Source organism: Erinaceus europaeus, chromosome 8 (assembly GCF_950295315.1).
Source record: "Erinaceus europaeus chromosome 8, mEriEur2.1, whole genome shotgun sequence".
Classification (NCBI taxonomy): domain Eukaryota; kingdom Metazoa; phylum Chordata; class Mammalia; order Eulipotyphla; family Erinaceidae; genus Erinaceus; species Erinaceus europaeus.
In genome coordinates this window covers 96678102-96695444 of record NC_080169.1, presented here as the reverse complement: position 1 = coordinate 96695444, position 17343 = coordinate 96678102, and the positions used below count along the sequence as shown (strand labels likewise).

The window sequence follows — 17343 nt, the reverse complement described above, 5'->3', positions numbered from 1 at the left end:
ATTAAAAAAGACTTCCTAGAGGGATGGAGTTGCTGTCAGGCTCTGAGCCCCAACAGTTACCCTGGCAGCAAAACAAACTCTGAAACAGAGTGGGGACAGTAGATATTAAGATCTTAGAGATGAATGGCATGGTGAAATTTTCTTCAAATATATAAAGTGTAGTCATGTAAGTAAAGTAAGTTTTGGAGCTCTAATGTAGAGTGTAGTGTCTGTGGTTCACAGTGATTGCAAATTGTGAATTGAAAAGCTGTTACAAAGCTAACTCTTTAGTAATCTTGTCACAATAAATTAAAAAAGAAAATGGCAAATGCTTGAGGAAATAGGCATATTAATTAGTTTGATTGTGATGATGACTTCATAAGATATATGTCTGTCAGCAAGTTGTGTACATTAAGTATATGCAAATTTTATTTTTAATCACCCCGAATAAGATTGCAGTTCAAAAAGACAGATATAATTACTATTGTATCTGTTTGTGTACTATGATGAAAAGACCAAAAACAATAATTTTAGATTTGACTTTTTTGTACTCAGTAACATCTTCAATTTAGGAAGAAAAACATTCCCAAGAGACTTCTCTAAGTATAAGAGAAGTCAATTTCAGTGAAATAAAGAAAAGGGATGAAAATAAAGGAAGACTTCTCAAAATGCAGACGTCAAGTCCCTTTCCTCAATGTGCATATTTAATTCTTCAAGAGAAGAGGTCTTAACATATTTTATAAAAGTGCCCATTTTGACTTTTCTATGAAGTGATCATGAGGAAACTTTCTTGAAAAATTCTCTATGGGGCTGTTAAAAAATTCAAGCCTTTATACTTAACCATTTGGTAACTGGAGCAAAGTTATAATATAAAGCTGCAGATATTAGCATTATCCAAGGAATAGTATGCAGTGGTGATCCTTTGCACTATTTCATTTTACCCCATTTCTACATTATACAGTTTGCCATCAAGGTTGAGTTCATTACTAAAAGAATAATACTTGATCTTATGCTACTTCCCTAAAGAAGGTTTATGTAGCAAAAAATGTTAAGTCCTTACATTTTCAGGGTAGAGGAGGAATTAAGAAACTCTTGTGCTACTATAAGGACAATTTTAATAAGTAAACTTCAATACAGCTTTAACAAATGAGCTGGAATAGTTTTAGAAAATGGTTATGCTGTTAGAAATATCATATGCTATATTTAACAACAAGATTTTTTTTTCCTCTTCCCCTCAGATGTACATCCAGACAACAACACTTACTGTCTCCATGAGTTTAAGTGCATCGGTGTCTTTGGGCATGCTCTATGTGCCCAAGGTTTATATTATAATTTTTCACCCAGAGCAGAATGTTCAAAAACGCAAGAGGAGCTTCAAGGCTGTTGTGACAGCTGCCACCATGCAAAGCAAGCTGATCCAAAAAGGAAATGACAGACCAAATGGGGAAGTGAAAAGTGAACTCTGTGAGAGTCTTGAAACCAACAGTAAGTCATCTGTAGAATTTCCGATGGTCAAGAGCGGGAGCACTTCATAATAGATGTACGTTAAACATTCTTCTATTACTCTTGGAGACTATGCTATCTGGTTCCAGTGTCATGATGGTACTCAGACACCATGAGACCCTCATGCTAGCTAAATCATTGACTAGAACCAAATGATAGCATAGATGACATCCCCAGAGTATAAATATGTACACAAAATCCCTTTTACAATAAGTTTCAACACTGAAGTCTCTCTTTGAAGCTATTACAGAGCTTAAAGTTTAGAACTGTCCTCTATTAATATTTACACAATAATTTTAGTGATTACAAAGCAGATTCTAATTTTGGCCGGCTTAATCCTGGTTTGTTTTTATAGAATTAATAGTTAAATTTGACATATGTTACCAAATACATCACACTAATACATAAATTATTTGAGTGTACAGGGAAATGAAAACACTAACCAACCATTATGTTTACTTAAGTCATTGTTAAGTTTTTCTTTCTTGTTACTTTTTTTTTTCTGCCTCCAGATTTATTACTGGGGCTCAGTGCCTGCACTACAAGTCCACTGCTCCTGGAAGCCATTTTTTGGATAGGACAGAGAAATTGAGATAGGAGAGGAAGATACATATATATATGAGAGGGGTGGTGAGAGAGAGAGAGACCTGCTTCCCAGCTTGTGAGGCAACCTCCACCCTCTGCATGTTGCCTTGAACTGGGATCCTTGAGTGGGTCCTTGCACTTCTACTATGTAAACTTAATCCGGTGCACCACCACCAAGCCCCTCAAGTAACTCTTTAAATTTTGCTCCTTAGATATTTTAAGTTAATTAGATGTATCTAATATCCTTGAAAATAGAACCCATTCTACAAGCACTGCCCCTCTTTTCCTTCCTTCACCTTTCTTTTCTGAAAAAGTACATGATGATAACATAATGCCACCAAGCTAATCTATCAGAATTTAATGTTTCTATTCCTGACCATCTTAGTTTTTGTGTACAAATATCAAATTGATAAAAGATTTGTTTTTAATAAAACTCCAGAAAGCTAAATATAATTAAAATAACAATACATTTACATTAGTAATTACAGTTGAATCAGGAGATAAAAGTCAAGATGCTAACATTAGACCAAGTTCCTCCTATCTTGAGAATATCTACAATATAGGTATATAATAATTTGGGACTAAACCTATACAAAAATACTATCTTTCTTTGAATCATTTGTGTAAGGTTTTACTCACCATTCTTTGACAATAAAAATCTTCTCTGATTATTGGTTGGCGATTTCTAATAATGGGCCTATTTGGGCTCTTAGTAAAAACATATATAATAACTGCTGTCATTGGAATCAGAGTAGAATGCTTGTGATTTGAAGGCAGTATTTTATCTGGTTGTATACCTTGAAAATCATCAGTGCATGAAGTTAAAATCTATTTGTAGGATGTCAATAAACTGCTGTTGGTCAATGGCACACTTCAAACACTGACAATTCTCATTGTGACTTAGTGTAGTCTATAGATGTACTTGTCATTTTGCAGCAGTCCAGAACATCTTATACAATGTGGTTGCAACCATGAGTAAGTGAACATAGAGTGAAATAACACCAGTCATACCAACTCACCTTTAGAAAGTGGCATGGAAAATAATAGCAGGTTGTTCTTTTGTACCTTTAAAATATGAATAGTTTCCATGAAGAGGAAAATCCCAAGCCCTGGTAATAACTAATATTATAGTGTAAAAACACTGTCTGTATTGTCCATTTTCTTTCTGTATTTTCTATTGCTGTTGAAATATAAGTTACATAATTTGGGTATGTTTTTTTATTTTGTATTCAATAAGACTGAAATATTACTGATGACAGTTCTGTATTGGGATATACCATAATATACTGCAAGAGTCTAAAATATATCTGAAACGTAAAGGAAAGTTAAAAAGATAAACGTAAAGGTACAGTCAATTACTAGCTGAAAAAAAATTGTACTTGAAACATTTAGTGAATATTTCATTTAATGTTTACAGGAGTAGTTTGATTTAAATAGATTAGTTCAGATAAAGTAGTTGTATTTCACATATTGAGGATAGTGTATATGTGATATCTACATGCATTGTTCCACAGCTCCACCCAGGTAGTTATTGTTAACTTTACATACATGACCAAGATCATGAGCTCCTTGTATCTATGATACCTTTACTACATATACCAGTCATTTTTATCAGAGTCAAATTTTTTCTGAAGTCAGGAAATCTCAGTATCAATAACTAAAAATGAGAAATATCTCATAAGGTAGGCACAAGCTTTGCCATGAGTGACCGTGGTTTGAGTCCATGCTGATTAATAGATGCAAAGAATACAAAGAATAATAGATTGCATGCTCAAAGCAAAGCCAAATTTTGATCCATAAAGTGTGAGAAGAAATGAGAAAAAAAGTTTATTTGTATGAATTTTATCAACTGAACTCAACAGTGCTGGGCACAAGAGGGAACTACAGTACTGGGGTATATTCTCTCTCTCTCTCTCTCTCTCTGTATGTAAATAAACATGAGACCCAGAGGAGTAAAAATATCTATATGTGAGGCCCCTACTATTCTAAGAAAAAACAAACACATGACTTCTGTCTTTAGAATTATAAGTGAATACTAGAATAACCATTGCCATTGAACTGTAGCCAATATCATATATTATCAAAATTAAAATGTTTGAAGGTGTTGGGTGTTGGCACACCTGGTCGAGTGCACATGTTGCAATGCTTAAGGTCCTAACCTGCAGGGAGAAAACTATGCTAGTGGTGAAGCAGTGCTGCAGGTGTTTCTCTTTTTCTCTCCCCACTCTTGATTTCTGGCTGTCTCTATCCAATAAATAAAGACAATAAAAAAAGAAAAATTAAAATCCTTTATCTCAAGATGGTATAATCGATTCTCAGTAAATCTAGGGTTGCTCAATAACAGAAACACACACAGAGAGAGAGAGAGAGAGAGAGAGAGAGAGAGAGAGATAGAACACTGCTCAGCTCAGCTCAGCTATGGCTCAGCTCAGCTATGGTTTAAGATAGTGCTGGGAATTCAACCAGATCTCCCCAGCTTCCATCCTTTATATAAAATATGAATAAAATTTTCTCTTTAAGATATTTTTAAGGGGCCAGGCTGTCGTACACCTGGTTAAGCATATACATTACAGTGTACAAGGTCCCAGGTTCAAGCCCCTGGTGCCTGCCTATAGGGGGAAAGCTTCACAAGTGGTGAAGTAGGGGTGCAAGTGTCTCTCAGTCTTCCTCTCCCTCTCTATCTCCCCCACTCCTCTCAACTTCTCTCTGTATATATCCAATAATAAATAAATAAATAAAGTTAAAAGTATTAAAAATCAAATATTTTAAAAATAAATTTAAATTATCTTTAAAATTCTTCTTAGACATGTGTAATATCTGATAATGACCACTATTCTAGTACTGGAATTACTTTCCTGACTAAGTAACTATATTTTTGCATATGTGCAAGAATTATATGTGTAATAATTTTTATGCTCATGGAAATCTAAGAGTGTATCCTATTTTAAAGCTTAAGTTCAAATATGACTTGTTAATATAAGAGATTCTGCTAAGATATTTAATTTTAGATATATACTTTTTTATTATCAGAGTACTGTTCAACTCTAACTTATGGTGGTGCCAAGTATTGAATTTGGGACCTCAGGTGCCTCAGGCATGAAAATTTGTTGCACAATCCAGTGTTTAGTCTATGTCCCATATTTAGGATGTTAAAGCTTCAAAAGCTACAAGGAATGAGCATAAGCAGTCTGAAACTAAAAGGAAGATCAGTATATTCTGAGTCTATGTTAATCACTAATTGTACAGAATCATATAATTCACATACAAAATTAGGTCAAATGCTGTTTCATAAAAGTATGAGAAGGAAATTAGAATCAAAGTTGATAAAATGAATTTTATCAACTGACCCCAACTAACAAGTGCTGTAACTTGGTCTTTCGGTAGTTTTGTCTATGAATAATTCATGAAAAACAGCTACTGTTAGAGATAGGTCTTTATCTTGTAAACACTTTGTGACGTGCACAAGGAAATTTTTCATTGCTTTATTTAAAAAAAAGTAAATTTAACATAAATCTATCCAGCATCATTGAAAAAAATCTGTCTTGAAAGAGCTGTTATTTTTTACATGTCTCTTATCACTCTTCATGTTTAGTAAATCACCTCTTCTAGAGTATGTACCCCCAATAAAAAAATAAAGTCACTTTCCTTTTATAAGTAACCTTAATTTTAAAAAACAGCTTACCATCTTCTTTCTTTAGAAATAATTTCTAAGGGTTTAAAAATTGAAGTATGAATCTTTAATTAGATAGAGGTCTCAAAAACAGGACTTATTTATTTATGTTGTTGTTTTTGTTTTGTTTTGTTTTTGATAGGTGACAGAGGGAGAGAGTCATAGAGAATGGGATAGAGAGGAGAGCTCCCTGTAGCACTATTCAAACACTCTTGAAGCTTCCTCTCTGCTGGTGGGAACACGATGTTGAATCAACTTCTAGGATGATTATTAAAGATAGTCTGACCCATGTTGTCTTTTGGGTTGACACATTCTGAATATTATTTTCCTAATGTATATTTTTTCTTGTATTTATACCTCAATCATACCTTTTCTTCCTATGTATCTGTAGATTTGATGAAGATTTCCTAGATTTTGGTGAATTATTAAAAATATTCAGTAAAAAAGAAATTTAAACAACTTTCATGTTTTTTTTGTATCTCATGAAAAGTTTTTCTTCACTTTATTTAAAATATTATACAAAAAATTCTTGAAGAGGTTAAATTGTTTTTAAGGAAATTTAGAGACACATGAAAACATTATATAAACATTAGAAACAAAAACAAAAGTAAATGAATATGAAAATCATTATGCTTCCCTATATTAACAAACTAAATATAACATAACTCTCACATTTTAGAAAGGTTAAGTAAAAAATATAATACAATATTTATTCTCCTAGAAAATAGTAGTTCCTCCAAAAGTCCAGTTTCCCTCTTTTCTCACAGAAAATATTCTGCATTTATTCACCACTGGGATGTTTTTTTTTTCTTTGTTTTATTGATAAGACTTGTGGTTATCTAAGTTAAAATTATGACTATACCTACTACATAATTTAAAAATCATGAGTAACATTATGAAAACTGGATATTGTAAAACTAGTTATTACATTGCCTGATTTTTAAAAATTAACTTTAGTGACTCAAACCTATCTCCTGCCTTCCCTTAAATCCTATTCTTAAAAAATAATCATATTTTTTCTGTTTTTTTTTCTAAGATTTATATATTGTTCAATGGGTGATGGAGAGAGAAAGAGGGAAAAAAGAGAGAAAGAGAGAGAGGAAGAAACAGAGCATGCCTTTGACAGATTTGTTACTGGAGATAGAATTCAGACCTCACATTTGCAAATTCAATATTCTAGTCACTGTGCAAATTCACATATAGCTGAGTTTGAATTTTAAAATAATTTTGACAAGATGATGTGTTCCTGTATACTAACTAGTCTCAATTTGTCTTAACAGCCTCCTCTACCAAGACAACATATATCAGCTACAGCAATCATTCAATCTGAAACAGGGAAATGATATACAATACGAAGAAATCTGGTATGTGATCTTAAACAATGAACATGACATGCCAAAACTCACTCCTTGAAATCTCTGTAGACTACAATCAATCACATTGGTAGTCGGTCTTGTAAGGAACAAAAAGTAGTCATGAGCCAAAAGTACCAATAACAAAGAATGAAGAAATCATTTTATACAATAAAACCAATGAGTGTCAAGCTAAAGTATTGCTTACTCATAAGCAGTTAAAAACAAAATCAAATCCCAAAAGGAAAACTAATGTTAGCTTGTGAAAAAAAAATGCTGTTGAAATAAACCATGTCTGATGTTATTCTTGTAAGTATTTTTTTTGTGGTTGTGATAACTCTCCCGTTCCTGTCCTACATTGTTCAACTTGTAAAAGACAATGAGTCTGTTTCTTGTAATGGCTGACCGGATTGAAGCCCTGGGTTGTGCTAAACATAAATGCAATGGTTGACGCATGCAATTTTTATACAAATAATTTATTTCTAATAATAAAGGAATGTTTTGCAAATGTTGAGAGTTGTTTCGTTCCAATTTTAAAGCCAAAGAAAGGTCTTTTCAGTTGACACTTCTGATGTTAACACCTTCTGTCAAAGCACTACTGCTCCAAGAAAATACAATTCCTTTCCCCGTAACTGTGCTTTTGTACATCTGTGTGTAAGAAGAAGATTCTCTTTTATTCCTATCTGAAAAAAAAAACATTATTTGTGTAATATTTTTGTGAATATTTCAAAATTTCTGCAATAGCTTTTCATAGTAATGGCTTCTTATTTGAAGAATCAAGCAGTGGCTTGGGGTTAATTGTTTCAGATATCAAGATTAACAAATGATGAGTTAAACTATACTTTGGAGAAAATAATGTGAAAACCACCATCTACAAGTAACTCTAATACTCACTAAAATGCTCCATTTTCCATGTCAAAGTGTTTGCATAATAAAATAGTCCAAGGTATATATTACTAACCTTTCTTCATCTGAGCCTCACAGCTGTAGGAACAGGTGAAGTAATGGCCCAGTACATCCCTCAAAGCACAAAATTAGCATATTTATTCCCTTGACATCACTAAAGTACAGTAAAGAAAGTACAGTTCAAATAACAAGTCAATGATTTCTTATTTTCCAAATGAAAACATTCATTGGTTCATAGAACGGTGGTATTAAAGAGAGAGAAAACAGGCAGCCTGTGTCATGTTAATAAACCCTGCCAGGATGGATTAAAGGAGACCATTAAAGACTTTCAAATCTGTTACCATTTTGCACTGGCCTCCTCAATTCCATACAATCTCAGACATCTATCAAGCCAATGGGTCTCTCCAATCATTTTGTTAGTAAGTATTCTCTCTGCTGAGTTAGCTTGGAAGGCTCATTACACTCCTTATAGATATAAAGAGCTATCCGTGCTTTGTGGTTTCAACCCAGATATTGATAGTCACTTTATTAAGTAAAGTGCACATTGGAATTGTATGTTTAAGTTTCCTCTGACATATAGTAACATTCCCTAGATGCCTATATAGAAAGCTGCATTCAGAAGGAAAGTTTTACTTATCAGTCTTTTGTTGAGTTTCTCCTAAGAAGATTTACTGTTTATAGTTTACAAAAAAAGAAAGAAATAGGGCACTATTTCCAAGATTTCAGACAAATAGAACAGATAAATAGAATCTTGTACTCAGGATCTTAATCCTGTGCCTTTCTAGATAAGACCTGTTTTAAAACTAATACATAAACTGAGTATTTATTTTATTGTACCACATAGCTCAATACCTATAGCCATGAAAAGAAAAATAATTATAATAGTATTTCATTTTGAAATCAGCAGTCTTCTTATTGGAAGATGTTAGTGGCTTTTAAGTTTTTTTAAATTAATTTGAATCAGTAAGTTCGTATCTGATTGAGGAAAATGCTTGAAATGTTTAAGTCTTGAATTTTATTGAGACAGTAAAATTCAACTATATATTCATGTCCTAGTAGACTCTAACTAGGGTAAGTTGATGCAATAGGGTGATTATGCAAGCACAGTTGGTTCTCAGTCCAAAGATGAATTGTTGTTATTTTTATTATTATTATTTTTTCTTTTAAGGCTTTAGGAAGACAATAAAATATCAAGTGTTATTCATGACATTTGTAGTGTTCTTGCTATTACAAATTAACACATTTATGTTATGTATTTATGTTATGTTATGTATTATGTATCATTTTCCATAGGCAGTTGATCTCTTAAAAAGATCTTGTTTAATTTATTTAAGTTTACATATGTCAATAATTCTTAATAATTTTATCTTAGTGGAAAACTTCTTGATGAAACTATCACACTCCTCAGGCAGGATAAATCCCTCAACCTCTTATAGTAGGAGCTGGAGAATTTTGACCTCCACTGTGGGTATTTTCTCAGGGATTTTGCAAAGGTCTCAGGAGGTAGTAATATTGACTGGGAAACTGTACGACGGTATCCTGGCAGGAGAAGGATGTAGCATGTGCTAAATAGTAGTTTATAAACCCCTTGATTTAAAATGAACTGTCTGTGTACTGTAGATAAGCAAATGCAAAGATGCATGGAAAATGTATAGTATTATATTCTTTAGAATTGACCTTGTGTTTTATTCTGGCCAAGAAATGTCACATCTAATCTCAGTGTGCCAGAGGGAATGTTAAAAACTTAGCCTAAGGTAATATTCAGCAAATGTCAATGGTAGATAGATTTTTAATGTGACCTTCAGCTAAATCAGACCTCATTTTAAAAAAAAAAAATATATATATATATATATATTAGTTTAAACTACTAATGTTAAATGTGTCTAAATAAATTATGGTTGATTATCACAAATTCATTTCCTCTTTAAGTAAAAACTTCTGAATTGAGATTTGAAGAATGACCACTGGAACTTAGATAGGGATTAAATGGTCTATTTAAATTTCAGTATGTATAAGAAATTGTGACAGTATATATGAATTCCAAATGAAAAAGATTTAACTTGCTTAAATGAAAATCCATGTTAGATTCAATCTCACTAGGAAAATAAGTGTGTATCATTTGTGTTTTTCTTTTGCCCTTTTAAAATCTATATATCCTAGCATCTATCAGTGAGAGTGTGAATATAGTAATAATTTTCTACATTATATAGTAACCAACACTGATCTTTATTCAGTCAGCAAATTAAAAGAATCACATTTTTAAATTTTTATCCAACCTTAACAATTTTTGTCATTTAATTTGTTCATTCTAGTATAGCATCCATATTTGATTCATCTTTTAAAATGAATTTGCTGAAAACAATAATATGATTGCCTGGTAGGAGAGAGAAATAATGATAGAATAGTCTGTGTATAGCATATGTATATGAGACATAAACAGTAATGTTGAGAGATGTTCTTTTTTAATTTTATTATGTTTCCTTTTTAATGAAGATGAACAATTTTAAAATGATCATGATTACAATAAGAAGAAGTTAAGAAGAAATACATATACTCCTTTTAGAAACTTGTTAATAGAAACTCTTGGAAATTTTTATATTCTAGACATACTATCAAAAAATCAGAAAAATTATTTTTATTAATATTCCCCTTGCTTTTTCGATACAATTTTTCTTATTTATAGTTTTTATAATATAACCTTTACTGATGTTATTAATTTTAGAGATCATTGTTTTTATTTTTTTCGATGTAATTTTTGAATATTTTTCTATTGAAGTCAATACATTGTAAATATTCAATCTTGGGAGTCGGGTGGTAGCCCAGAGAGTTAAACACACATGGCGCAAAGCGCAAGGACCCGGGTAAGGGTCCCTGTTCAAGCCCCCGGCTCCCACCTGCAGGGACGTCGCTTCACAGGCGGTGAAGCAGGTCTGCAGGTGTTTTTCTCTCCCCCCTGTCTTCCTCTCCTCTCTCCATTTCTCTCTGTCCTACCCTACAACGACGACATCAATAACAATAATAACAGCTAAAACAATAAAAAAAAACAACAAGGGCAACAAAAGGGAATAAATAAACTAAAAACAAAGGTTTAATATCACATATTAATTTACTAATATATCTGTTTTCAGAGTTACAGGTTTAGATAAAATCATATCTGATCTTAAATATTTATTCTGTTTGACTATGGCTTAATTAAGCATCTTAGCAAACCTAATTTTATGAATAATTTGCTGAGGAGTCATAAAGGTCAACCTCATGCATGGACTGATAGCTATAAAATAATAAGAATTGACCATATAATAAATCAAGTGAGGGAGCCGGGCGGTAGCGCTGCGGGTTAAGCTAATCTGGTGCAAAGCACAAGGACCTGAATAACGATCCGGTTCCAGCCCATGTCTCTCCACCTACAGGGGAGTTGCTTCACAAGCGGTGAAGCTGGTCTGCAGATATCTATCTCCACACCCCAACCCCCACCCCCACCCCCCATCACCTACCCCCCCACCCCCGTCTTCCCCTCCTCTTTCCATTTCTCTCTGTCTTATCCAACAATGACATCAATAACTACAACAATAAAACAAGTGCAACAAAAGGGAATAAATAAATAAATGTTTAAAAATAAATACATAAAGTGAAAGCAGGTGTAATGATATAAAAAACAGGGATGAAAAATGATCAGTATAATAGCTCAAATTCTGAAGTAAGCCTATCAGGTTATTACAAATGAACAAAATCCAATTAGCTCAGTTCACTAGAGTATAGAATGGTCTTAGAAGCTAATGGAATTGTTATGATTTTGAAAGTGTACAAAGCATAACTATGATACATAAGTAAAAGAAACTATGGAAAGAATCAACAAAATGTTAAATCTAGTACCAAGAATATTTAAAAAATGGTAATAGATATCCTATAATTAAATAAATCAAAGTGTTAGATACAAAAGTAGTTTAGTGTTTTGTCTTCAAATGTCATCTTCCCTAATAGCTCTACAAGTCTACTATACCATAATAACTCTACAATTACAATTCAACATTGCACTCAACTTTACAATACTTAACCTTCCAACCACTTTCTCCCTTGTTAATCTGGTCATTTATTAATGAAATATTGTATTGACTTACTTATTGTGTATACTATTTATCTCATATAGGATGGCATGAAGTCCAAGCTTGTTTTATTTTTAGTTTTACTGTTATATTTTCATTACCTTCAATTAGTGCAGTGGGTTAAGCGCACATGGCACAAAGCCCAAGGATGGGAGTTAGGATCCCAGTTCAAGGCCACGGCTCCCCACCTGCAAGGGGGTTGCTTCATTAGCAGTGAAGCAAGTCTGTAGGTGTCTGTCTTTCTCTCTCCCCTTCTGTCTTCCCTTCCTCTTTCTATTTCTCTCTATCCTATCCAACAACAATAACATCAGCAATAATAATAATCACAAGGACAAAACAAGGTCAACAAAAGGAGAAAAAATAGCCTCCAGGAGCAGCAGATTCATGGTATAGGCACTGAGCCCCAACAATAACCCTAAAGGCAAAAAGAAAAGAAAAAGAATGAATGAGTGAAAGAGAGCAACTTCTCGATAGATTGTAAATAAAAAATATTAGGATGTTCTAAGGTCAAAGAGTAAAACAAAGTATTCATGTAATTTGAATGTAAAAATTTAATGTACTAGGGCTGGGTGGTGGTGCACCTGCTTGAGCATACGTAATACAGTGCACAAAGACCCGTGTTCAAGCCCTTGGTCCCCACCTGCAGGAGGAAAGCTTTGCGAGTGGTGAAGTAGTGCTTCAGGTGTCTTTCTGTCTCTCTCCCTCTCTATCACCCTCTTAATTTCTGGCTGTCTCTATCCAATAAAAATATAATAAAAATTTTTTTTTAATTTAATGTACTGTCTTCTACTAGACAGACATTCATGTCTACTGGATTAAGAAAGATAGTCACTTTACTAGAAATTCAAATGCAGCATTTTCCAGAATAAGTATTTATTTATTTATTTATTTTTGCCTATTTCCATGTTTTGGATACTTTTTCTGATGACTTATATGTCATTTTTTTTTACTTTTTATAAATTTCTAGTTTTACATTTTCAGTTTTACAGTTTCAGTACAGAACATTTTTTAAAAGTCATAAGATAATCTGTGCTAGAGATTAAACAGCTCTGTTTTGAGTATTTTTTTTTAATCTTTACTCATTACTGTATTTTCAACTGAGAGGTAAGGTTAAGCTGCATGAAATAGAGAATAAATGTAAATAGCTATGTAGTTACTTGTAATTAACAGTTCACTATTTGGTAGCATGCACAGATGATTTGTAAAAGTGTGATTCTTCTTATTGATCTCTAGGTACTCTCTTCTCTAAAAGTTACTCCCTCTTCTCACCCATTTTTTTTTGTATCATACTACTTTAAAAGGGAAAATTATTATTTCAAGTGCATTTCCAAATATGGTAAACCAGAGATAATGGACTATAACTTCATTCATATTTTCTGTCTGTCTTACTTTTTGGCCTTAGAACACCTTAATACTTCTTTTATTTCCAAACTATCGAGGACTTTCTACAGAGCAGATATTGGAAGTAAGGAAAATATAAGAGCAAAATTAAAAATAAAACAACCTTGACCCTCATGTCATCATGTATGAGATAGATAGTATACACAATAAGTAAGTAAATATTTTATTAATAAATGACCAGGTTAACAAGGAATGAAATAGTTTAAAGGTTAAGTATTATAAAGTTGAATGCAGGGGGTCAGGAGGTAATGCTCAGGTTTAAGCACCCATACTGTGAAGCACAAGGATCCTGTCCGAGCCCATGGCTCCCACATGCAGGCTGGTCGCTTTGCAAGTGGTGAAGCAGGTCTGCAGGTGTCTTTCTCTCCACATCTCTATCTTGCCCTCCTCTCTCAGTTTCTCTCTGTTCTATCAAACAGCAGCAGCAGCAACAACGACAATGGTTAAAAGATGGCTTCAGGCGCAGTGGATTCACAATTGTAAAGTTACTAGGGAATAGTAGAATTGTAGCGTTACTAGGTGTTGTTGAGCCAGATGTTGTTGAGTGCGGGCCGCAGAGATGAGAGAGAGGGGGTCTGGAGCGAAGAGGAAACACAAATCTTTATTTGCGCTGGCACCTCAGAGTTGGGTGCTAGAGAAGCAGGTTGGGCCACGTGGAGGTAGTGAAAATGACTGCCTCACGCAGTCACCTTTCCTGCGTCTGAACACCGGAGTGAAGCCCTGGCAAGAGAGCAAGAAGAAAGGCTTTTATAGGAACAGTTTTCGTGAGAATTGGAGGGGGGAGGAGTAACCAAAGCACTCCAAATATTGTGGGGATATAGACAATGTCCTGAGGGCATATCCTGAGGGCATAACATGGCTGAACAGGCATTCCCAGAATGTCCCAACTCTCACGGGAGCTAGTAGCCTGAGGGGAAAACATGGCAGATGTGAATGCATCTGCACAATTTCCCAGCAACTAGGGAAGATAACATTTGAATACATGAAGACTATGATGTCAATCTATGCAGTGTCCTAAAGAAGATAATTCTATACAGAAGGATCAACAAGAAGACAATTATTGAGGTAGGAACATGGTTAGGCCAGGGTGTCATGAAAAGTTTAGGGTAGAATTACTTTCAAGATCTTCTAATACTGATTTTCACAGACAGATGGGAGATAATTATAGGATTTTGAGCAAGGAAGTGTCATATGGAGCCTTAATTATAATGAATAAAGACTGTTCTAATGAGATGAGATTAACAGCAAGAAGGCAATACCAGACATATAGATACCAGCTAGAAGATTTCTGGATGATTCAGAGTACAGATGGTTGTGAGTTGGACTAAATAAAGCAATGAATGTAATAAAAAAAAAGTGGTTAAACTCTATGTACATATTTTGACAGACATCTACCTCCTGAGACCTATCCTAGTTTTTCTGTTATTATTTTAGCATTTGTTTGATCATTGCTGTAGTGGTTATTGATATTGTGTTGTTTTTCCCCATGGAATGATCTGTGACTTTTTAGGTAAACTGTAATTCCTAATTTTCTATTTTATTGGCTTTTGCATTATATAAAAATGACAGTGTACCTCAGAACAATTCCAGAAAAAAATATTCTTTCTTTTTTTAAAAAAAAAAATTATTGTATAGAGACTGAGAGGGGAGGGGGAGACAGAGAGGAAGAGAGACAGAGACTCCTGCATTGCTGCTTCACCATTTGTGAAGCTTTCCCCCTGCAGGTGGGAACTGGGGACTCAAACCCGGGTCTTTGTGCATTGTAATGTGTGCACTTAACTAGGTGCACCACCACTTGGCCACAAAAAAATATATATTCTTTCCCACCAGTCTTTTACCCCAATCAAAATGTTCTTTTTATCTAAGAAGGATTTTTTTTTTGTTGCATTCTCAAGAAATAAAGCTATCTGCCTAAAACATGGATTAGATAAATACTAATGGGGCAGTGCTAGAAAGCATAAACATGAAGGGAATTGAGTAATAGGAAGGAATACTCAGTTGCATTGTCTTCTAATCTATCTCAAAGACTTGTCTCTCCCTTCCCTCCTTCCTCCCTATTGTTACTGGAACTTCATTGAGCTCACTTTTTGAGACAGAGAGACAGAGACAGAGAAACAGATGGAGAGAGGGTAAGAAAGCATAGCCAAAGTTTCCTTTAGTACAGTGGTGGGTAGGCTCTATCCTGAGTTATGTAAAGCAGGTGTACTATCCAGGTAAGGTATCTTGCTGACCCAAGGACCTGTCTTTTAATTTTATTATTGTATTTTTCTAAATCACAGTAGAAGTTATAGATAGAGACATACATTAATACTCATTTGGAGATAATAAAGAAAAGACCTGCTAGCTAGGAGAAGTGATAAGGTATCTAATAAAATAGAAAAATTTAATAAAATTATAATAGTTAATAATATGAGACTCGAGCTAAAGTAAATCTTGCAAGAGCCTTAGGGGGGTAAATATTATTGTATTCATTCTGATGATGAAAAGGAGTCAAAGATTGATTATCTACCTTGCAATAAATCATATAAAGTCCAGAACTACAGAACTATAGTATCAAAAATTATTTGTAAGCTAAATTATAGGAAAAAAATATGTTAGGAATCAGCAGGGAAATCTAGGGAAAGGTCTATCAAAGAAATGGATTTGTTTTTCAATGTTTAAGGCATTACAACCTCTTTGTGGAAAATGGTTGACCTGTCTTAACTTTGGAAAATATTTTTAGGGGTATTCTGTACATGAATTCAAAGTAAGGAGACTATTCAGGGATTGAATACAGGACTTACATGTTTGAAACTCCAAATATGATTTGTGATACCAAATATACCAGATGAGCAGTATTATAGTCTCTTTACCATTCTCCTCTCTCAATGGAGAAGTAAGAAGATGTAAATTTTGACCAGTGTATCTCTAAAAAAAAAATTAAGGTAACTGTATTCAAAACTTCGCTCATATTGTTTACAAATGTATACTCTTTGGACTCGGGATAGGAAGCTATGGTTGTTTCTTTCAGAAAGAAGTATTAGATAAACGTTGAAAGATTGTGTAGGGAAGCAACAACCTTTCACTATCCAAATATGTTTTTGGTACCTAATAGACAAAATTTACATCAGCTTTCAGGTGATGTAAAAACTTAGAGTAACAAACTTAGAGTGGAGATGGTCAATGAAGAAGGAAGAAAACTGAAGTTCTCCTGACTTACCCAGATATTGGAAGATTTTCAGGAAAACCATAACCTTTAGAGTTTGGTTTATATTTTATAGACCCTCTCTTTCTTCCTGGAGAAGTTAGAACTTAAGTCACCTTGTCTGAGCCCTCCACTCTGCTTCCTTCAACTCCTTGGCACCTGGAACCACATAGGTGAGTTTTCTTAAAACCCATGTGACTCTCACACATACAGAAGGTGAAGGCTGTTAATAATTTTCCCTTTACCTTTTCTCTATTAATCAGTTTCATACTCATTTGATTGCTTGCCCAGTCTTGAAGAACCCAAAGGGTGACAGAATGATTTCTCTCGCCCAACAATTTCCATCATAAGTTATGAACACCATTATCTGTGGACAGAAAAATCAGGACTGAAGATTATTAATGGTCAATGTCAAATCATCCAGCAGTAACTGAGTCAAGAATAGAACACTGTAATCCATAAGTAGGGCTAATAGTCCCTCTCTGATATGCACCAGCCACAGTCATAACCATTTTCTTTGACACTGCTATCACCTCTAGCCTGTTTACTTGAATTCTAACCTTATTATTGTTGTTAGCTGAAGCTTTAACCAGTGGAAGCCTGTTGCAATGGCAGAGCAAGCAGAAGGATAGCACTATCAGAGACCATGCTGCACTTTCA

At 33.9% G+C, this 17343-nt stretch overlaps 1 protein-coding gene across 1 annotated transcript in view; it reads left to right on the top strand.

Annotated features, from left to right (window-relative positions):
* The window catches only part of GRM8 (glutamate metabotropic receptor 8), a 1093092-nt gene extending 1085551 nt beyond the window's left edge, over positions 1 to 7541 (top strand). The window contains exons 10-12 of the mRNA XM_060196519.1: positions 1218 to 1490; positions 6331 to 6344; positions 7018 to 7541. Coding sequence (XP_060052502.1) covers positions 1218 to 1490; positions 6331 to 6344; positions 7018 to 7150 — 420 coding nt within the window. The 3' untranslated portion in view covers positions 7151 to 7541. The remainder of the gene's footprint in view (positions 1 to 1217; positions 1491 to 6330; positions 6345 to 7017) is intronic.
* The last annotated feature ends 9802 nt before the right edge of the window (positions 7542 to 17343 follow it).